This window comes from Asparagus officinalis, chromosome 10 (genome assembly GCF_001876935.1).
Source record: "Asparagus officinalis chromosome 10, Aspof.V1, whole genome shotgun sequence".
NCBI lineage: Eukaryota > Viridiplantae > Streptophyta > Magnoliopsida > Asparagales > Asparagaceae > Asparagus > Asparagus officinalis.
Window position 1 is genome coordinate 691,692 of NC_033803.1, and position 16,244 is coordinate 707,935.

Sequence of the window (16,244 nt, forward strand, 5' to 3'; positions counted from 1 at the left end):
TGCAGGGAAGCATCGTTAGAGGAGGAACTTGTAGGGCCGGCCATTTTGGAATGCAGAGCGCACTTCGATGGAGACAAATGCGCCTCTGTTTGGCTCCCAAGATCGGATCAAGGATTCTGAGTTAATTAAAAACTAATATCTACAATTCAAAATTTCAAATACAGCTGGTAGAGAATATTGGGATGTGGTGTATTTCTATTTGCTGATGTGTCCCGGATGGTTTGGACAATAATTGTGGTGTATTTCTATTTGCTGATAGAGAATATTGCGTGTCGCCTTAATGATACAGTAGCTGCTAACACTTAACTAAGTTAAACAGTGTCGCTGACGTGACGCATGATCTATCAGCCGTAGTCTGAGCATCTAGTTAGCTGGTGTGCAATATAGAGAATTGGAGCATGTCATGTCAGTGACACACCGTCCAACTGTAGATCATATTAAACGGGGCTGATGTGTTCGCTATTTTGATACATATCCAAACCATCAGTCATGTGACCGGAATTATGATCTGAATTATTATTTCTTTGTATTTTTTCATTCAAGACAAATTATAATGGTATGATAAACGATTATAATCTGAAAAGATAGCGGGTTATCCCTGTGAGGTGTGATGTTTGTCCTTCACTGTTGAAGTGTTGGAATTCATAAAATAGAATCAGAAAGCTGATCTATGACATTAATAAATACAAGACAAATACATAAATCTATTAAGTGAAGCAACGAAGAAGTTGAGCAATGCAGTTCAGTACTACACGCTTTGCTCGAGAGGCTGAAATTAACAAATACAAGACAAATTAAAGCAAAAGAAAATGCTGTCATGTCACGTGAGGGATCAAGTCCAACCAAGTTGCAGATGGAAATGTTTTCAATTTATTTATTTAAATTTCCAACATAAAATAAGGGGCAGAATGATGCAAGAGAAATCTGAAGATGTTGGAATTTCGAAAAGTTTATTCAATTGGGAACAAGCTTGTTGCATCCTAAAAATCATTTTGTGGGGTTGGCTCTTTTGGAATGAGCACAGTTTTGTGAAGAGTGCACTTCGATGGAGACAAATGCGCCATTGTTTGGTTCCCAAGATCGGATCGAGGATTCTGAGCTATCTTGTGTGGGTAGAGATGGGCTTAAAGAATTGGCTGCGTTCAGATATTTGTTTATTGAGTGTTAAACTTTCGAAACACCGCTGATCTCATTAACGGCACGAGTCCGAGACGAAAGACGTCTTCAAGTCAGGAGCTATCAGAGAAATCTGAGACCGAGATGAAAGACGTTTTTCGATCGAACTCGACTAGAGAATGCCTAGAAAGACGGAATGACCTATCAGTCGACGCCCATACTTCGCTGCTCAGTCACCATCGCATTAAATTCATGGCCAGAGTCATAATAACTCCTCGGGCCAAAATCATAATGACTCCTCAGACGTCGCTCACACTTCCTCCATTTTGTCGTCGTCACACCAAATGCTAGGCTTACGTCCCTTTACACTCACCCAACCGGCCGCTGACACATGTAAAGTGAAGTCAGGTCGCTGATTCCATTGATCTGGTTGAATTACCAATGTGCCCCTACAAATTTCTATATAAAAAATGTATAACCCCACTACACTAAGATACGCTGGATCAAACCCTAAACTAGATTCTGTATTCAAATAGTTCGTTTTATCTATCACTGACTTGAATGTCAGAAGATACACTAGAGGAACTCTCCTCCTGCTGGCCTCTAACGTGTATTACCTATCTAGGGATCTTCTTCCCTCAGATTAATTAGTCATCAAGAAATTAAGAGATCCTGAACTCCTCCAAATATACTTCCACTCATACAAACAGCTTTATAACATAAACAAAGCCACAATTCTGAAAATAGAAAGTTCTCTCCTTTAGAGTTTGATATGTTATCGTATACTCCCATTTCTTGTGATCTCACTGAATGAGCATAGCATTAGTTCATACGTTACAAAAGCATTAAATACATATTTTTATTCTATTTATCCAACTTGTTAATCCCTGGAGAAACCTACTTTTTACTAATCTAAGTTGAATGCGTTTATTTAATTAGCTGAGTACCGAATTATATCCAATCCGTGTTCAATAATCTTAGATCAAGTTCGGATCATCATTGTTTTGATCAGGTCAAGATTGCCACCTCCTAAATGATTTTGTTTGAATTGGTAATTTGAATTTTTTTTTTTTTTTTTTTACGTGATGTAATTTGATTTACAAATATTTCAAGATTTATTTTAGGACCATGTGAACAAAGCCAGCCCAGCTTCTGTTTGCCATTTTAGACCTGCCTACGCAATATAATGGGCCTATCTAGTTTGAGCCTTAACTTTTAACAAGGAGGCCCCTCATCTCTTGATTCTGGGCCGATTCTATTATTCTAACAATGAAGAGTTAATCAGTCAGCTACTAAGCCTCTGAAAATAGATGAATATTTATTTAAAATTAATCAAAGAAATGCATGTTATGACAAAGAATCAGGCCAAACTCCAAACTTGCAAAACAATAAACCCCCCAAATTTTCTTTCTAATAGCGAAAGAAATAGACAAATGATTAAAAGGGGGCTTAGATCCTTGCGGTAGTTAATAATAAATGTAAATATGATTACCTTGAGTTTTACTATATGATTAGTAACAAATCTGCCAATGGATTTAAAGAACTGAAGGCCCATGATAGTGTTATCAAAGAATAGCACAGGCCCATAAGATTAGGGCCTAGAGTCCACAAACACAAGCCTCAAATAAATAATAATCCTTGCATTATTATAGACTCTTATCTGCTGCAATGAAAAGTGTAAACATGCTAAAGAATTATTAAACACCCTCCATCAACTGATAGTTATTAGCCTTGCCTCCACGATAGTCACCCACTTGTAGGAATTTATACCATCCATATATCATTTTCATTAAAATTTTTTCTTTTAGAATAACCATTTTCATTATTATTGAGCAAGTGATGTTTATATTACATCCAAACTTCAAAGTTGTGTCTCGAGAGTTTGAATTTTATTGACTAACAGTTCCTACATGTTGAACATATTTTTCATGAGAAGAAACCTAGACTAGTTTATGCGCGACATTTCGGTACATTGTTTCTAAAATCCTCTACTAATGGGTGTCTAATGAGATTTGAAACAAGTATCTAAAAATATTGAGAATTAAGGCCTATAATTTTATATTATATATCTTCCACCCTCATCATAATGACTCAAATTTTTGAAAAATCATCGACGACATTAAGTAGAAATTTGTTTTATGAATTATTTTAGTTCCAATTCACCGAAGTTCCTTTACGCGCGCTCTCATAAATGAAATCTTTCATTAAATTATTTATAATGGTTTCATGCTATACTCTCCATTAATCCGTGCGTCTCTTTTATAAATAAAACTTTTTTTAAAAAAAAATCACAGATACTTCGCTATCAAAAGAACCAATCTAAGCTAAGCAATCAAAAGACGTCACGTGATAATTGTCGCCCCCGCTGCTCAAAACTAAACCGACGGGTGAAGATAACGAAGGGTATAACCGTAAATTCACCTGAAACCCCGGCGAACCGGAGCGCCTCCTCGACCATCCGAATCTGAGCCGATCGGTGATCCGATATATTCGGCCGGCACGGCCACCCGCTCGTAGTAGCCATGGTGCATGTGGTCCCCCAACATCTCCCAGATCCGACGACCGTCGTAGAACTCCCTATCCCCTTCTTCAGCTCTCCGCCCGCCTCCGCCGCCGCACGTGGCGACCAAGCTCAGGCCTCGCACGCTGTAAGGCTGGCCCGATACGGAGCCTTGCTCCGATATATCGGCGCCCGGGCATCGGCATGGAGCGCGGAGGTTGGAATGCGGAGGGGCGGGAGTTCGCACGTAGTCGACGACGTGCGGCCGCGTCCATTGTGCGATGAGGGCGATAATTTAAAGGGATTGGTGAGAATTGGGCGGGCAACGGTGAGAAAAATACAATATTTAAAAGGATTTTTAAGGGAAAATTATGTCAATGTCCTAAAAGTAATAACTTCATGTAACCTGTCCCCTCCACTTTTTTCCATTGTGGTTCAGGCCGAAAAAAATATCACATCATGTGATTCAGCCTATTTCTTATGTGATTCGGCTACTTACTTTATGCCAACTAAGCACAAAGAAGGAGAAACAAACATAAAAGTTAAAAATACCCTCATTTCTTCCTCTCTCTCTCTCTCTTCCTTCTCTCCGGATCTAAATCTGATCTCATTTCTCTTCTCCTCCTCTCTCCTAACCCATTTCCTTCATCCTTTCTCTCTCTTCCTACTTTTTCTCTCAAACACTGACATCATCCTCCGCCACCACACGCTCCGGTCATATTATTCGTTCCTTTTCTCCTACTAATTTTCCCCGATCTCTCTTTCTTTCCCCCCCAAAACTAAAAAAACCCTAATTTTTTTCGATATTGAAGGCGAAGAGGTGGCGAAGAACAAGGCGGAGGAGGCGGTGCCAAAGGAGGACGAGGAGGAGCTCGAGACCGTCACAAGTTCCACAAAAACTCATTTGAAGTCTAATTTAATTCATTTTAAGTCCAATTTAAATCATGTTAAGTCTAATTTAACTTGTTTTAAGTTTAAAAACAAGTTAAATTAGACCTAATATGAACTATGTTAAGTCTAATTCAAATTAGTTTAAGTCTAATTTTATGTTAAGTCCAATTTTTTAATTCATGTTAAGTCTAATTCACTAAAACAAGTTGAACTAGACCTAACGCGATTCATGTTAAGTCTAATTTAACTTATTTTTAGACTTAAAACAAGTTGAATTAGACTTAAAATGAGTTTTTGTGGAACTTGCGACGGCCTCGAGCTCCTCCTCGTCCTCCTGGCGCCGCCTCCTTCGCCTTGTTCTTCGCCACCTCTTCGCCTTCAGTGTCGAGAAAAATTAGGGCTTTTTTAATTTTGGGGGGAAAGAAAGAAAGACCCGGGAAAATTAGTGGGAGAAAGAAGCGAACAATATGACCAAAGCGTGCGCGCAAGGTCGGCGGTGGCGGAGGGCGATGTCAGTGTCTAAGGGGCTGTTTGGTTTGTTTCCTTCATTTTCCAAAAACAATTTTCCTTCACTTTTTTATGTTTCCTTCACTTTTTTATGTTTCCTTCACTTTAATGGAAAGTATTTCTTGTGTTTGTTTCGCCAAAAAAATATGGACTGAAAGTACTTTCCACCATTTTTCTTAGTTTGGTTCAACTTGAAAAAAAATTTGACAATGTCATCTCTCTTAAGTGGACTGAAAGTACTTTCCACCATTTTTCTTGTGTTTGCTGCCGAAGCTTTCCAGCCATTTCCGTGCCGAAATGGGAAGCTCTCATCTCTCCTAAGTGGAGCAATTTTCCCACGTCCTTTTCCCCTTACTCCTCCAACCAAACCCATGAAACGAAACCAAAAAAAAAAAGCTGAAAACTAACTGGTACAGATGGTGAAAATCGTTTTCAGGGGGCGGTTTTGTGAAAAAGGAGGAAGAGAGAGAGGCTGGCAGCCCATTTCCTACCAGGCCACTGACTTGCGAGTCCCACCCTCCATCTATACGACTAACAGCCTATTCCCAATTTGACAATATGTCATTTTCCACATTTAATGGGCCCACCGAGACCCTTGTTAGCATTCGTTTTCTCTGGTTCGCATCCTTAGCCCCCTCTCTCTCTCTCTCTTTGCCTGTGCGAGCGACGAGTTGACACGTAAGTAGGATACTCGTGGGCCTTCTTTTTTGCCTATTTAAGACTTTGATAATAAATAAATAAAAAGATAAAGGACAAATCTTCGTTCTATGGACAATGACAAAACTTTCATATTTTGCTTTGAATTTCAATCGATAGCAAAAGAGCCGTGTACGATTTACCAGGTAGCACTAGCAGGGCTCTCTAACATCGGTCCAGTGGAGTCTCGTGGATTTTAACAGGCTATTCAAAGAACAAGGAAATATTTCTCAAAGAATTTTGACATATTACTCCCTCAAAAACGGAATAGTATCTCTAGCCGCAACACCATTTGATTTTGGCAACCATCAACTCTGTTCTGCTCCGTACAACTGCAGGTGCACAATAACGCATGCAACTTCAAAGCAACAGAAATAGCTCCCTGGATCCAGTTAAGAATACAGGGAAATGCTCCTACAGAACATCTATGTCTCTTTAATTACCCGAGGAAAACTTTCAATGCAGTTCTGATACACTGCAATATGAGAAAAGAATGCAAAAGTATGGGGAAATAAAGAGTACAAACTTTGGAGAACTCGTAGAGACATTCTACAACCTAGAGTCCAAATGCAACTCTCTGCACAAAGTCTGGCCTTCTCTTGCTTGGCATCCGAAGAAGGCCTGCGATCTGCAGCTCTGTTACTGCTCGACAAAACCTTGCTCTACAAGAAATCTAGTTAAGAATCCGCATTTGCTTTGATAAACGGCCATACCTATTATAGTGACGAAGAAGAAAAGCATATTTCTATTAAAAAAGAAACAGAGGGTCTTTATGCAGCATGGACATTTTAAGGTTGGGAGATAGATCAAGAGTTCTTGGGGCCAATCATCATTTTTCTGAGTTTCTAGAGATAAACTGGAGAACGTCAGCTAAAGTTTTTCAAGGGTAGAATGTCCGACTAAAAGGAAAATTTCATTCCAAAGAATTGTCAATAACGACCACCGAAGTTTACAGGTTCATCGTTGTGGATTTTTCCTCCGTTCAGTTCTATTAAGGGCCTTTTATCTTTAAAATTGGCAGCCATTATGTTACTTGATTAACTCACTAATACAGGCTCACTTTAAACAACCCTGGTTCTAGCTCCTCCCACAACGATATTTTAAATCATGATTCTCACCAGTCGCAGTTAGCACCTTGTGTTTCTAAGTTTTAGCAGACAACAAAATAGCTACACAGTGAGATGATGCCTACCAATCATCCATAGCTATCATATAAAATGATAAATAGTCGCTAAAACTATTTCACATGTGTATTTCCAAATGTTATCGTGAGTCCTAACAGTACTAGCTCTTCCAGCTGCGATATTTGTAATCAAGATCCTGACTACTCGCAGTTAGCACATTGTGCGTTATACCCATTATGTTTTCAAACCTCAATAGCTATCATCTAAGTAATCACTAAAACAATCTCACGTGTGTATGTTCCGACTAATATCATGAGTCCTAGTGTTTCATCGTTATTGTATCTAATGTATCACGTATACAGATACAAGACTCTTTCCTGATCATATTTTGTGCATCTCATGATATGCAGTTAGTTGAACAGAAAAGAAAAGGAAAAAAAATATAAAGTGTGAGGATACTGAGTTGTTGCTTCACTCTCTGTGGCTGCAGTTTTCATTTTCTTTGATGCAGGAGATTTCTGTGCTTTACGTTGGGTTTTTGAAGATCCAACAGTTGTAACCTTGAAAGATTGATACCAATCATGAAGATTAATGAGGTCACCGTACTCTTGAGCGAGATTGTACCTGAATGCAGGTGAACATATTTTTTACATGATAGTCAATAATTATTCGTGTTAACTTATAAGTGCTACGGTTAGTACTTAAGTATGTCCAGTCTCAGCAACAAGAATCGTCAAAGCATGAATGTAAATGTTAGAGGCTAGATCAAAGCAGAAAAGTATTTCAAGGAAAAGTCAAACCACTCACATGATAGAGGTATCATGCATTGAGGGTGATATACTTTCTCCTTTGCCACAACAACTGCATTGAAGATGGCTTTGAGACTTCAGCAGATCAACCTGAATTGTTCTTCTTGGATCCCCTATTAAAGCCTGTGCACAACATGAGATCAGAGAATAACATAAAATAATATTACTAACTTCTGAAACATATGCTTGCAGGTACTCAAACATAAATGCAAACATACACCCTCTAGTCAAGTAACATTAATGAGATCTCAGAAGTTTTTTGAGGGATAAACTTTTCAGTTGTTTTAATAGATACTGCCAATAATACTTTTCAATAAGGAAAAAATTTGTTATTTGACAATTTAAGTTTCATATTGAAAGAACAGTGCCAGAGTTATGGTTCATGAACGCAGTTGGGTGCCAGAATTGTTATTTGACAATTTAGTTTCACACTGACAAATTTAATTTCATATTAATAAATACTCATCATTTTCAATTTGAACTACCTCTAGTCACATCTGAAGCAAAGCTATGTGTGTAAGCTCTTAACTCAAAAAAAGTGAGTTGGAAGGGAAAAAATGAGAGGCCAGACAAACAATAAAGCTTGATTCAGATTTTTAAAAAAGGAACCACAAGAAGGGAAATATAAAGTAAACATAGACTAGTTGGTCTTTATTAATGCAAGTTGCAGCAAACATGAGCAAAAATAGTATACAAAGCTATAAAAAACTTACTGCTTGCAGAATGTCAACATTTTTAAAGCAGATAACTTCATGGAATGGTATACTCTCAATGGGGATCAGAAAATTCCTGTTGAAACGTAACATTATCAGAATTTGAATTGCTTAATGAAAAAGAAGCCAAAACAAAATTTCTGTAAAAAACATTAAAATAAAAAGAATACCACTAGCTATACTTCTAGCAAACAGAGAGTAAACTAGAAAGTAATAAAAAGTTACTGAATGTGTAGCCCTGACATTTACAGTGTTTTTTAACAAGAGTGTCATTTTTAAATTAGTTTGAGCATGATTTTATCTTTTTTCAAAGCTATTTCTGAAAGAAAGAAAGCAGAATATATTAAAAAAATGCATGGCAGATAAAAGCATATCCCTACCTGACCATGCCATCCAACAGCATAGCTGCTTTATCGCTAACTGATTGCATTCCCTTTGCGGTGCCCGCAGATCTTAGTTTCCTGTAACATGAAATACAAACGGTTGCTTCAAGTAGATTCCATATTTCAAGGTTGTTTTGAAAATTGGGCCTTCTTACACTATTACAACTACCAACTTTGAACCCAAGAACTAATGTGTTGAATCTTAAAGATCCCTACTTGTCAATGGTACGCAGAAAAATAGCTGTTGTTTACCCACGATGCTAGTACTGATGGAAAAGCTAGTTTCAGAATTTTAAAAGTAAGAATTAACATCAGATTGAAACTGATCTGTAAATGTCTAACTTAAAGAATAAACGCATAAAAGTATCAAGTTGTATTTCCACATCCGCTCACTTCCAGATGTGCACATGCATATTTACATATATACATATAGTAACATACATCAGGACAGATATATACATAATATCTACTCTAAAATACTACATACATGTATTGAGTTTCATCCTGCTCTTTGGTTGTTCTCAACTTTTCAAAAAGAAAAAGAAAACAATTCAATTTGATAACATTTTGTTGTTGATAGATGATTGATATGTATGATCTAGCTTGAAGGGGAATATTGCAACCGCTAGTATAAGTAAGTTAGAACATTGTTTGACCCACATCAAAAGATTATGTCTTCGTGGTTTCTCCTCTTTTTTATAAATGAAAGCTGACCGCCCCTCTCCGGATACCAGTCAGTTTCCCATTATTTTGTGTGTGCACGCGTTTGCATGTGCGTGCATATGTATATATGCATACCCATAGTACCGTAGCAATACATAATATATAAATACACATATTCATATGCATATTACCTCCATTATTATGTCATATTGCTATTCTAGATTTTTTTTTGGAATAATTTACATTATTTACATATCTACCATGTTGGATCATGCCAACACGCTCTGTGTAGCTGCCATATTTCTACTAGAAAATAACAGCACGTCCAGTGGATCTACTATATTGTACATCTAAGTGCAAGAGATGAGTAATCTTTCCAGGGTACTGTTTGCTGTAAGTGTTTAGTTTACAAAGAGATGAAAGTTTATGTATAATTCCTATCTTAAGTGAGGGAGCAACTAGCTGAATGGTAGACTTCTAATAAAATTGTGTAATCGAAACGTGCAGCTTTCCCAACTCAATATATCTGTTTGATCAAGGTGTCACTTTATGAATAGATACACCTTAAAATTAATATTTGATACATATCCCTTATATTCTCACAGTCAGGACTAAGATGACAGGAAAGAGAAGGTTGAAAAAGATTATAAAGAAAACTGGGAGATCTTAGTTGGACGTTGGGTACTCTAAAGTGAAAGGAAATCTGTTTCTGCATAATCATATATGGCAGTTTCCACGTCCGAAAGATGACAACTCCGCAACAACCATAGATTTTGAAGGCAAAATCCAGCTGAACTATCCTTATACAACATATCATAACACCCATACTCTCTTTCCAACGTGCAAAAGAAGGAAGAGACAAAGGGTTAGAGACACACTTATAAATTTCTGTTGCAGATTCTCTTGAAATCTGGCTAGCATCTGTCGTTCCTATTATGGATTGGAGCTCTTTCACTTTGTCATGGACCTAAGATTGAACCATGATCAATCATGTCAGTTTCAGTTTGATATATATAAATAGGCATTTCAATCTAAACCATGAACTCCAAATAATTAAAAGTCAGCATCACTATGAAACCAAGAAACAGCTAAAGTCAACTAGCAAACCAAACTATTAGAATTTCACAGACAAAATAAACACTATTGCCTTGCAGCAAAAAAACATGAATACTTTACACATGTTAAAATTACCCACATCTTGCACTAGGTGATTTTTTTCAGCCTGTTCTCTGATTACCAAAAAGAAAATCCTACCATCAAACATACATTTAGCTTGTGAAAACATGGAAATAAAGCCAGAAAAAACTTCAACAATCCATAGGAAACAGTCAAGCCTAGGAAACTTTAAATGGAGCCTGGGATGAATAGGGTCAGGTGGAGACTGGTTACACTATCATCATGTCAATCTACTAATAAGAGCAATTTTGGAATGAATGATGATCCATGCATCATGGTACCAAAATAGAACTGAAGAAAATATTGTATTGACATCTTTACAAATTCAACCCTGTAGTTCTTGAGTAGACTATGATGAAGAGGGATATAACTTTCGAAGTATGCCACTCCTGAGTGGCTGTGGAAGGAAATCAACCAACATAACTGCTTAACATAGTAGCTTTTCCCTGTAAATTTCTACCCAGCCAGGTGAACAATTAGAGATTTAACTAGAGCTCACAAAAGATCACATAACTACTATAAGAAAAGCACATTGCTGCAGCGAATTTAAAATTCCAAAAGGTGCAAGACCACACTATGTTTTGCAATCAGTTATGTTTCCTCAAATGCTGATGGTGCTACTAAAGTGAATGGAACTACAGAAATTCAGATTAAATTTCAAGCCATTCCTACCAAAACATTGTGTATTTAAAAAAATACTGAGGCGCCAGATTCTACCTGGCTTATTTCTCTGGTGTGAATACTCCACATAGTCAGCAAACGAGAAAGTGATGCAACTGACAGCTCCCTGGCCATGTTGAAAAGGGTTTAATATGTTTTAATATAAAACACAAAACAGAAATACAGAGAGAAAAGCAATTGAAGATGCTTCAAACATTTATAAATGCAACAAAAAAAACAGCTGGTAACCTCCGAAAGAGAAGATTAAAATTCTTTTTTCAGGTGTGAGATTATGTCAGACTTGTTAGCAATTGTAAACTTGAGAGGGTCAATGTTTTTTGGGTAAAGTGTAGATCTGCTGGCACATACTGACAATGTGAGCAGTCATGGTCTAATTCTTCACATGTGGTTTCAGTTCATCATCAACCAAAAGATATACTAAAAAGATCTTCATAAGAGACGTGATAGTACCAAGTATATTGCTCATTTGAAGAAGAACTTAGTGACCAAGTATATTGCTCATTTGAAGAAGAATTTAGTGACCAAGTATATTGCTGGGATAGTACCAAGTATATTGCTGAGATAGTAAGTATATTGCTGATTAAAAGCATTCACATACCTTACCTTCTGTATCGCCTGAGCAAGAAATCCACCTTTTGTAAAACCACACTTCCCTTCAATCAAATTGTCATAAGCCGATGAGGATATTGGCAACATTTGATCTGAATTTCTTAGGTTGTAGAGTGATGGATCAGCAGCCTCACAGAAAATGTCTAGTAGTTGCATCTTGTTTAGTTTTCCAACTTCAAATAAGCACTAGAAATGAAGAAGGAAACAGAATCATTATCTAGAAATATAACTGTCCCTTGTGTGTATGTGTTTTCCTTTTATTTTCTTTCTTTCTTTCTTTTTTTTTTTTGAGGGGGTGGGGGACTACGAATGTACCTCTGGGGAAAAAACAGCATACTTAGCATGATAGAGGGCTATTGCGATTGACCGGTTCGTAGATATTAAGAAGCATGTAGACAGGGAGTTTTTTTTTTTCAGAAACTGAGCTATTCAGAAACTGAGCTATCCTTGGTAGCTGTTACTTGGGTATAGATATTCAGTTTTGTTAAAAGAAACTGAATTGGTATTAGAAATCAAAAAGAGCCTAAAATCTTCAATTCATGGTAGGCAGTTATATACTTCAAGCGCAGCTCAGTGTTCACTAAAATCAACTAAAAAATTCTTCTCGTTAAATGACAATTATACTTTTGGCACATGCAAATGTACATGTCAATTGGAAAATAAGTAGAAAATAGTTTAAATCATTAGTGAAATTTTGATAGTGGAAAGGTGTATGGACTTCATAAGATTGGGCTTTTTAATTTATCACGTACATTTGCATGTGCCAAATGTATAATTGTCATTCAGTGAGAAGAATTTGGAGTCATAACATTAGAGATAGGTTTAGCCTTTTAATTTGTCTTTGATTTTTTGATATTCATATGATAATGCAAAATGTACTTGAGGCTTTGGAGTCATAACAGTAGAGATAAGTACAAATAGGTGTCACCTGTACAAGGCTGGACCAATCTCATACTGTTATACTTATGACTCCAAAGCCTCGAATACACTTTGCACTATTAGGATTATTGCAAGTACTTATCTAGTCCAAATTTCCTTGGTTAGGAATATGGCACTAATTAAGTGAGAGGTTATGTCAGGTCGACATTCAGTTGTAAATTTTCGTCAAATATTTCATGGAACCTTGAACCATGATCAACACTATTTGGGTTGAGAAGGTTTAGATGTCAATGTCGGCGATGATGGGATAATGTAAAAACTGGAAAAAAATGCTTATACTTCCTTAATCTTTATCAACAATTCAAAGACTATAGGCCCTACCAGAACAACAGAACTCCAGTTCCTTTGCAGTATCCTCAACTTTGACAGCCCTTCAATGAGATCATCACAAGTGCCACTGGAAACTTTTGCCCTGATGATGATAAACAATTAAGGTTTTCTGTAAGCTTGCATGCATGTTGCATGCATGAATTCATAAGTGCATACATGTATCTGCATCTGCATGTGTTCCCCTCTCTGCATACATACATACCTCTGACAGGATGGAAACTCAAAAGCATGCTGCCTCATGCTGTCAGGCAAAGCTTCACATTTGTGATGCCAATATTTCTGCAGCAGATTAAAGAATGAGCAAACGACAAGCAAAAGACATAAGAAATAGCATAAATATTCAGAAAAGTTAAAAGAAGCAAACTGCTGCAGTAAATGATTGGAACATAAAACTCTTCCGACTAAACAGTCTATAAAGGATGATTAAAAACTAAATTTCTGACTTAAATGGTTGGGGAAGGATGAAAAGTTGCAATGATTTGAATTTTTAAATCAATTAGATTATGAAAATGTGCCACAACAATAAAATCAAGCAAGAACTGCTACATAATAGTGTCATTTCTAAGGAATGTCGTTGGTGAGTTTAGGTTGATACTCTGAGCTTAATTTTGACAATAATAAATTAGGTAACAAGAAGAGTGAGTTGCTTTACTGAATAAATTATAGTGATCTTTAAAGCTGGTCCAAAAAATACAGCGCAATAAATAAATAGCAACATCATTGAATTTCCAAAGATAAAAAGAAGTTTAACCTCACAATTATCGTCGAGTATACCCTGGCCCAAAAAGCTCAGAGGCTCTAGTGAGAAGTGTTTAATACATGCAATCTGCTAAGAGAAGATTTCGAAAGTGAGGCACAAAGCAAAACAACAAGAAGCATAAAAGATTTCCAAATAAGTGAAAAGGATAAGAACTAGAAGACGCAAGACTGACCTTTAGCGCCCTTACAAGAGAAGTTACTGTTCCATCATGTCTAAAGAAATAGTTCCGCAAGAACACTGCAACCTTGTGACCAATATTGAACCCTGAACACGTTTTTACCAGGACGGACTCTGTTAAAGCATCCATTCTCTCACAGGGTGATCCCAATGTGAACTTAAATGGTTGCAGACGTTGTAATGTATCTGAAGCAAGAAGTTTCCTCGGGGCATCAACAGTTGTTGCAACGCCCATTATGAAGAATATTGGAATCTTGATCACCCATTCGCTGCGTACAGGAGCAAATTTAAGGCCAACCGGGAAACATAAAAGAATAATGAACACAGACAGTACTATTCCCAGTAAAATGTAAGTAGTATGGCTGAGACATGAAGTTGAAATCCAATGTTGGTAATTCAACTTCCATAAGATAAAACCAGCATAACTTTATGTTTTCCCACAATTTTGCCTCAAAAAATTATGCTAAGCAACTAGATAAGCACTTCAAACTAAACATAGAAAATTCAAATGTATGGTCTAGACCCAATGAGGATGTAAAATGCAACTTCTTGCCTGCTTCAACTTATATCAGGATATGAATTACTAGGTCACCTAACTTGACAAGTCTCTGGGAGATAGACAGACTCTAATTAAGTAAGCTAGATCCGGACTATTTCTAAATCAACAATTATAAGTGATATGCTAACTAACCAACACACAAACAAATCACTAAGATGCCGAAATACCAATGAGAAGAAATTGAAGGGACTAGATTACCTCAGCAGGTTGATAAACTCAGCAAGCGTCTCACCGTTGCATCGCTCCATATCATCTATTATCACAATGACAGGACGATCACAGTTCGATGGTTCACAGTACCACGATGCTAGCATGGTTATGTCAGAGACCTGTTAAACAAAGACACTTGAATTCATGAGGATATGAATGTAAGCAGGAGAGCAGACCTCATGAAAATCTCATATTAACAATCTTACATCAATCGCCTCCGTAACCAACTGCCTCAACAAGCTTCTAAGGCAGTTGCCAATACCATGCTTTGCCGAAAAGTCCAATGAGGTTAAATTCGCCACATGGCATCCACTGGATTTCAAGTGCCCACTGAGTTCTTGGAATGTCAAAAGATCATCAACAAACTCCGCATTCTCTACACAAACCAACTTCAATTATATGCTTTATAGCTGAATTTTTTTATTTCCATAGTAAAGAAAACTAATCAGAAAAACATACTTGTAAGTATAAAACCAGTTGGTATCTGCTTGCATATAGCATCAGATATAATAGGGAATGGCCGTTGAATTGCCAATATATTCTGCGCCCTAACAGACTTGACAACAGAGAGCGACTCGCTAATCCATTGATGCACCTCGTTGAAAACATCAAGGTTGATTTTCCTCAAAACCTCCTAAAAGTACAAGAAATTTTCAGAAAAAAAAAACTGAAAATTTAATGTTAGAGACGCAAATTAGGAAAGAATAGAACCTTGATAGCAAGATGGATCTTCGACCAAGTCAGATCGAACGCTTCTATCCTCAATTGCTCATAGAAAGCATCATCAGACTGAGATTCGTCGGCTTTGGCGGCAGATTTTGAGGGAGAGGAAGGAAGATCGATCTTTCTTCGCGCTTTTTTAACTCCGCAAGGTTTTATCTCGGATTTTCGAGACGATGCCTTGTGAAGAACGAAGAATGGCTGCAGAAGAGAGAGATCAGTAAATATTAGAGAATAGATTTGAGGAATCGATGGGATTTGTGAGACGCAGAGAGAGAGAGAGAGGAGAACCTGGAGATTGTTGTCGGCGGCGTCGATTGAAGAGGCGGAGGGAGAAGGAGGATGATCGGAGATCGGAGACGACGGCATCATGGGATTCGATCGGAGAGGGGAAAATGGGGGCTAGGGTTTTACCTTTTGGGGGAACCGCTATTAAAACATGAGGGCGTGACTGTGTTTTTTTGGCGGGAAAAAGAAGAGCAGCGTAAATATTAGGCCGTTAAAACCGCGTAAATGTTGAGCTGTTAAAAAACAACGTGGGGTCCATCTGTCAGCGTAATTCTTACGCTGTTAAAATGTTTGGGTTATCTTATATGATGGTCCCTTTAAAATCTCCCATAACTTTTAAAATTTTAGAATTAGGGGCCGTTTGGTTCGTTTTTTAACTCGGTGGAAAAGTTT

General features: G+C 37.3%; 1 protein-coding gene and 1 pseudogene across 3 annotated transcripts; both read right to left on the reverse strand.

The window, feature by feature from the left end:
* Positions 1–5,537, reverse strand: part of LOC109825385 — an 8,990-nt pseudogene extending 3,453 nt beyond the window's left edge.
* Positions 5,792–16,002, reverse strand: LOC109826168 (origin of replication complex subunit 3). Of its 3 annotated transcripts, none has more exons than XM_020393160.1 (18): positions 15,855–16,002; positions 15,555–15,764; positions 15,303–15,477; positions 15,050–15,219; positions 14,832–14,962; positions 14,070–14,343; positions 13,889–13,963; positions 13,340–13,416; positions 13,129–13,219; positions 11,858–12,054; positions 11,296–11,365; positions 10,281–10,369; positions 8,737–8,817; positions 8,357–8,432; positions 7,642–7,766; positions 7,294–7,458; positions 6,237–6,372; positions 5,792–6,124 (listed from the first exon to the last, which is right to left on the reverse strand). In XM_020393160.1, the coding sequence occupies exons 1-17, from the start codon at positions 15,933–15,935 to the stop codon at positions 6,267–6,269; spliced, it is 2,193 nt and encodes a 730-aa protein (XP_020248749.1). In that variant the 5' UTR covers positions 15,936–16,002; the 3' UTR covers positions 5,792–6,124; positions 6,237–6,266. The 3 variants fall into 3 exon arrangements, with proteins under 3 accessions (XP_020248749.1, XP_020248748.1, XP_020248747.1); XM_020393159.1 differs by having other exon boundaries at positions 5,792–6,177; XM_020393158.1 differs by lacking the exon at positions 5,792–6,124 and having other exon boundaries at positions 6,130–6,372.

Bases quoted from the DNA above. Each gene is read 5' to 3' on its own strand.
- LOC109826168 (XM_020393160.1), bottom strand. From the start codon at position 15,935: ATGATGCCGTCGTCTCCGATCTCCGATCATCCTCCTTCTCCCTCCGCC. The intron at 15,478-15,554 runs GTTCTATTCTTT...TTGTACTTTTAG, and splicing joins AGATCCATCTTGCTATCAAG to GAGGTTTTGAGGAAAATCAA. The intron at 12,055-13,128 runs GTAGGGCCTATA...CTTCATTTCTAG, and splicing joins ACTGGAGTTCTGTTGTTCTG to TGCTTATTTGAAGTTGGAAA.